This window comes from Petaurus breviceps, unplaced genomic scaffold (assembly GCF_028583685.1).
Source record: "Petaurus breviceps papuanus isolate PSGF00001 unplaced genomic scaffold, PetGlider_PUasm1.0 176, whole genome shotgun sequence".
NCBI classification, from domain to species: Eukaryota; Metazoa; Chordata; class Mammalia; order Diprotodontia; family Petauridae; genus Petaurus; species Petaurus breviceps.
The window spans coordinates 18063297-18070065 of record NW_027185771.1 but is presented as its reverse complement, the minus strand read 5'-3'; the positions used below and the strand labels follow the sequence as shown (position 1 = coordinate 18070065).

Here is a 6769-nt window from a genome sequence, read left to right as displayed (position 1 = left end):
GTATATATACACACATACATATATGTTCACATATACGTATATATACATATTTATAATATTCCCACAGAATGTTGTAATTCATATACATCACCTGGTAATACCAGATTTTTCAGAATTTCTGTTCCTGTGGCTGTTGCATTTATTAGGCAAACATGAGCAGATTCCAAAGCTTCTTGTCCATGATCACCCCATAATCTACAAAACAAAAAACAAAGAAACTTCAAATATTTTTGATGTTTCTCACAAAGAGGCTGCAAAAACTTAAAGGGCACAGAAAATTTTGACATACACTTTACTGCTCATTAACAAGGAAAGAGTATCTTCAATCTTAATGTACATCTTCTTCCTACAGGTAACACTTTTCCTTATTAATATGCTGATTATTAATAATCCCTTCCATAGCCAAACTCCTAGAAAAAAACTGTCTACACTCAATACCTCCACTTTCTTTCCTCTCATTCATCTCTCAACCTCCTGCAATCTACCTTCTGACGTCATCAATCGAGTGAAACTTCTCTCTCCAAAATTATCGATGCACTATTTGTTACCAAAGTTAACTGCTTTCTCTCAAGCATCATTCTTCTTGACCTCCCAGAAGCATTCAATATTCCTAACCACTTCTGTTCCTGGATACTTTCATCAGACTGCTGCTGCTCCATCATGATTCTCCATCCTGGAGGACCATTCCTCAGCCTCCTTTGCTGGATCATCATCCATATCTACCCCTTCACTTGGGTGTGCCTGAAGCCTGTCCTCATCCTCTTTTTTTTTTTTAAAGCAATCGGGGTTAACTAACTTGCTCAAGGTTACACTGCCAGTTATTTCTGGGTGTGGTGCTAAGTATCTGAGCCTAGATTTGATCCCCAGGTCATCCCAACACTGGAGCCAGTGCTCTTTACTTGCTGAGCCACCTGACCATCCCTAAGCAATTGGGGTTAAGTAACTTGCTCAAGGTTACACGGCCAGGTGTTTCTGGGTGAGTGCCAAGTGTCTGAGCCTGGATTCGATCCCCAGGTCATTCTGACACTGGAGCCGGTGCTCTTACTCGCTGTGCCACCTGGCCACCTCCTTATCCTCTTTAGGGCTGACCTCATGAGCTCCCATTGATTCACTGACCATCTCTATGCAAATTAACTCCCAGGTCTATATCTCCAGCCCTAGGCTCACTCTAGAGTTCCAGTCCTGCATCACTAACTGCCTACTGGACATTTCAATCTGCATATCTATAAGGCATCTCAAAATCAATGTGTCTAAAATAAAACTCATTAGCATTTCCCTCAAACCTAACATTTTCCCAAACTTTCCTATTTTTGTCAACCAGCTTACAAATCTTGTTGATTCTGCCTCTACAGCATGTCAGATCTGTCCCTTTCTTTTTATCTACATGGCCACCATCCTCCTTTAGGCCCTCATAACCTTGTACCTGGACTATTCTAATAGCCTTCTTTTTTAAATTACCATTTATTTTTTCAATTAACAAGTATTGTTTTCCCTCCCTACTCCACTCCCCCAAAAGGGGGAAAAAGTAAACCAAAAAACCCTTGCAAGAAATATGACTGGTCAAGCCAAGCCAATTCCAACACTGGTCATATGTAAATGTATGTCTTACTCCCTTATTTTTGTTAGGAGGTGGGCATTATATTTCATCATCAGTCCTCTGGAATTAGAGTTGGTCATTGCACTGATCAGTCCTTGAGTTTTTCAAAGTTGTCTGTCTTTACAACCTTGTTGTGATCGCATAAATTGTTCTCCTGGTGTTACTCACTTCACTCTGCATCAGTTCACATAAGGCTTCCCAGGTTCCCCTGAAACTGTCCCTTTTGTCATTTTTTATGGTGCAATAATGTTTCATTACACTCAAATACCATAATTTGTTAAGCCATTCCCCAGCTGAAGGGCACCCCTTTAGTTTCCCACTCTCTGACACCACAAAGAGAGCTGTTATAAATGTTTTTACATACATATGTCCTTTTCTTCTTGCTCTGACTGATGTCTTTGTGGGTATTGGTCTAGTACTGGTAGCACTGCTGTGTCAAAGGAAATAAACAGTTTGGTAGTTTGTTGGGTACATTTCCAAATAACTTTCCAGAATAGCTGGCCCACTTCACAGCTCTTCCAACAATGAATTAATGTACTTCTTTTCCCTCAGTCCATCCAATATCTGGCATTTTTCTTTCTCAACTCTGTGAAACTGGGGTGTGAGATGGAAACAGTGTTGCTTTGATTTTCATTTCTCTAATTATTAGTGTTTGACATATTTTTTGTTTTAATTTGGCTACTGAAAGCTTGGATTTTATTCCTCCAAAAACCGCTTATTCATATCTCTTAACCATTTACCAATTATTCTTACAAATTTGAATCACTTTCTTATATCTCTTGGAAATGAAACAAATACTTCAGCTGATCAGTAGTAGTATAACAACTCAGTTAGGTGGCACAGTGGATAAGAGAGCTGTACCTGAAATCAGAAAGACCTGAGTCTGAACCATGCTTTATCAGATAAACCTGATGCAAATGTTGCTTTCCCCCCCCCATTTAACTGTTTCCCTTCTAATCTTAGCTGCATTAAACCTACACCCTCTTTTTTAAATTAATTTTTAATTGACAGAAATCCACCTTCTCCCTCCCACTGCCATTGAAAAAGAAAGAAAGGGGCGGCCAGGTAACACAGCGAGTAAGAGCACCAGCCCCAGAGTCGGGATGACCTGGGATCGAATCCGGGCTCAGACACTTAGCACCCACCCAGAAACACCTGGCCACGTAACCTTGAGCAAGTTACTTAACCCTGATTGCTTTAAAAATAAAAAAAAGAAAGAAAGAAAAACCAAACCTCTGAAATACCCTTTATCTTCCTAGACCCCCTCTATGACCCCTGATGATGGGGTTCTGAGCGGATACATGTATCCTCTCCCCTATCAGAATGTAAGTAGTCCATCCTTGCTTTGCTTAGTCTCTTATTATTGCTCACTCATGTTTACCATTTTCAGTTTCTCTTACCTCCTCTTGCCTGCCTCTCCATGCTTCCTGTTCTGGTCTTTACATCAGGAATACTTGGAAATACTCTTTCATTAAAAGTCCATTTTCCCTCCCATAGGATTGTACTTAATTTTACTGGCTAAGTTATTCTTGGTTATGAGCCCAGTCAGGGGTGGGGAGCCTTTGGCCTTGAGGCGACATGTGGCCTTCTAAGTCTTCAAGTGTGGCCTTTTGACTGAGTCCAAGTTTTAGAACAAATCCTTTTATTAAAAGGATCTGTTCTGTGAAGTTTGGGTTCAGTCAAAGGGCCATATGGGCTTGAGGACCTAGAGGGCCACATGTGGCCTCAAGGCTACAGGTTCCCCACCCCTGTCTTTTGCCTTCTGGAATATCACATTCTAAGCTGTCTGCTACTTTTTATTGGCAACAGCTAAATCATGCATGCTCCAGACTATGGTTCTTCAGTACTTAAATACTTTCTGGCTACTTACAGCATTTTTTTTTTCTTTGACCTAGAAGCCCTAGATTTTAGTTATAATATTCCTGGGACTTTTTATTTTGGGCTTTATTTCAGGAGGTGACAGATGGATTTCTACCTGTACTTTGTTCTCTGGCTCCAGGGGATCTGGGCAGTTTTCTTATATGATTTCTTGAAATCATAAGCTCTCTTTTTTGGTCATGGCCTTGAAGTAGTCCAGTGACTCTTAAATAATCTCTCTTTAATGTGTTTTCAGGTCAGTTGGTTTTTATATAAGATACTTCATACTTTCCTCTATTTTTTCCAGTTTTTTGACTTTGCTTTAATATTCATTATTGTTTCATGTGATAATTTTATTCCTTTCGAATTTTCAAGGAGTCTGCTGCTTGGTTAAGGTTTTCTAGCTTTGTGCCAAGTTATTCATTTTCTTTCCATTTTTTTCCATAACATTAATTTCTTTTCCAATTGTTTCCTCTAGCATTCTCATTTCATTTACAGAATCATTTTTAGCTATTTTTAAAATCTTGTTTCATCTCTTTAGGAATTCTAGTTGAACTTGTGCCCAAGCTGTTTTTTCTGAGTCTCTCTGCTTTATAGTCATTTTCGGATCATTCTCTTCTTGGTCTGGGTCTTGAGTGTCCCTTACTACTTTAACAGATTTTTATCGTAGGATTTTTTTATATGCTCATTCTTCCAGTCTTACCGATTTCAGATTTTGTGTTAAGGCCAGAGATGTGGTGAAAGCCTCACAGCTGCTGCTTGCTTCTTTATTTGCTCCTAGCTGAATACAAAGGCTGTTCCTTGCCCTGGGCTATTAGCTCTAGGTGCAAATCCCCTCCTCAGTCCAAAATGGATCTGTGACTAAGCATTGAGAGATTAGTGAACAACAGAGCTGCCAACTGGCAAAAGATTCTTCCTTCCCCTTCAAAAGGTCGGGCCCCTCTGCCAGATCTGGGACCTCTTCTTGCCCTAGTGCACAGGTAAAGACAGGCCCTCTTTAAGTCCCTGTGCTAGAATGTTCTGTGCATTCTCTGTTCTTCATCAAACCCTATCCCCAGTGTCTAAAGACCTTTGTCTGTTTCCCTGTGCTGATATGAGCTGGAAAATGATCCCCTGTGATTTTTTTTCTTGGATTTGCCAATCAAGACTTAGTCTGCTGCATTTTCTAAATCTTTGTAGAATAGTTGTGGGGGAGAATTCAGCTATATTCCTTCTATCATGACTGGTCTCCGGTCTCTCCCCTTTCTGATCTATCCTCCATCAAGCTGTTAATGTGATATTCCTAAGGAACAAGTGTGACCATGTCAGTACCTGCTCATGAACTACAATGGCTCCCTATTACCTGTAGCACCAAATACAAACTCTTCTGTTTGACATGCAAGGTCCTTCAAAACCTGGTTCCAATATACCTTTCCATGATTATTAAAAGTTATTCCCTTTTACACACTCTACAGTTAAGTCAAACTGGCATTCATGTTGTTCCTTACACATGATAATCCATATTCAGTGTCTATGCTTTTTACAGGTTATAGTCCAATCCCAGAACATGCTCCCTACTTACCTCTGTGCCTTTTGGAATCAAGTCAGTTTAAATTAAACTTCCTATGCAAGGCTCTTCCTAATCCCTGCACTTGTTAACCCACCCCCCCAAAACTCCCTTCTAATTATTTTGTGAATATACTATAACTACTTATATGCTTCCCAGTTGTTTCTCCTGCTAAGATGGATGCTCTTTCAGGGCAAGGCTGTTTCGTATCTGTCTTTGTATTTAATGCCTAGCATGGTGCCTGGCACCTAGCAGGTGTTCAATATACGCTGGCTGACTGGCTTAGCAAAGGAAGCTCGATTTCAGGGAAAGTGCAGAACATGAAAGTAAAGACCCAATGATTGCAGTTCATGGTAGCAGGGACATTGTTGCAATGTTCCTACCATCCCCAGTGCTCACAATTATTACCTGCAAACCAGTGAACAGAAAAGCTTGCCGGGGTGAAAGAAAGTGAAAAGCTGGATCTCTTATGAGAGATGACAACGAAACTCAGCGTGTGCTATTTGCATACGAACTCCTAACGCAGTTTGGAGCACATACTGGAGTGAGGCACTGCCCGCTGCTCTGAGCTCTGTGCCTGGCACAATCTGTTGCACAGAATTAATGCTTGCTGAATTACCTCTCCATCACATTCACTTATGCTCATATTGTAAAAGCCCAGATTCTAACACTAAAAGTCTGAGTTCAGGGACTCTGACTAACTTGCTCTCTTCTCTCAGGGACTTGAAGAGGAAGGCCTGGAAACCATACTTCTAAGCTTCCTAGAAGCAAGGAACCCTGTTTTATAAATCCTTGTATCACCCACACTGTGGCGCATGCACACAATACAGAAACACATGCACAATGGTTTACAAAGCTAAAACCCCTAGGTGCAGCCTAAGGAAGCTGCCCTGCTACAGCCCCCAGACACTGCCTGTAATTGGCACCAGGGTAGTGCTGTTTCAAATAAGTGGAAAAGGCAACCACTTCAAGACAGATTTGTAACTTTAACTTTTCAGGCTAAGGGATGGGGAAGAATGAAAAGAAGAGGAAGACAAAAATCTGGGACAGCAGTAAAGGGTACTTTGGAGCCCTGACTTCTGCTGATGTCACTGTCACATTACGCAAGTTTCTTGCTCTCTGAGCATCTGTTTCTGCATCAGCACGGTGAGGTAGTTGGACTCATATCCAAGGCCCTGTCCAGCTGGGCCCCAGAGTGAGTCTCCCATCCTTACCTCTCCTTCAGTCTGAGGGCAGATGTGGGGGAAGAACAGGAGGAAGGAAGAGGGTACAAAAAGCAAGTATTTTACTTGGAGAGGGGGTGGGAAATCTCCTTTCCTAAAGGACTCTGAGATGGAAACACTCACCCACAAAGGAAGGCAAGATAGAGTCAGAGCAGCTGGATTTCAATCCTGGCTGCACTACTTGGCAGCTGTATGATAAGGGCAAGTGATCCTCTGGGTACCAACTTCCCCATCTCTAGGTCTCCTCCATCTCTAACATTCTGGGTGCCAAGTTCCCTTCCAGTTTTGAATGTTCCAATGTCCCTTTTGCTCTGACATTGGATGTTCAAAGGTCTCTTCTCATTCTGACATTTCATGTTTTAAGGATATGCTCGGTTCTGACTTCTATGTTTTGAAATTCAATGCTTTAAGACACCTGTTTGCCCTGACTTTCTACGGTCTGATCCTCCATACTCTATTGACTCTACCTGCTCTGACATTTTCTATTCTGACACTCAGTGCTCCCAGGCCTCTCTCTCTGCTCTGACACTCAAGGCTCCCAGGCCT

The 6769-nt window shown here is 41.5% G+C and overlaps 1 protein-coding gene across 2 annotated transcripts in view; it reads right to left on the bottom strand.

Annotated features, from left to right (window-relative positions):
• The window catches only part of NAE1 (NEDD8 activating enzyme E1 subunit 1), a 51527-nt gene that overhangs the window by 44065 nt on the left and 693 nt on the right, over positions 1-6769 (bottom strand). The window contains exon 2 of one of the 2 annotated variants that reach the window (XM_069085823.1): positions 92-195. In XM_069085823.1, the coding sequence (XP_068941924.1) occupies positions 92-195 (104 nt within the window). Of the gene's footprint in view, positions 1-91; positions 196-6769 lie in introns of those variants that run through there. The other variant, XM_069085824.1, reaches the window with a different exon arrangement.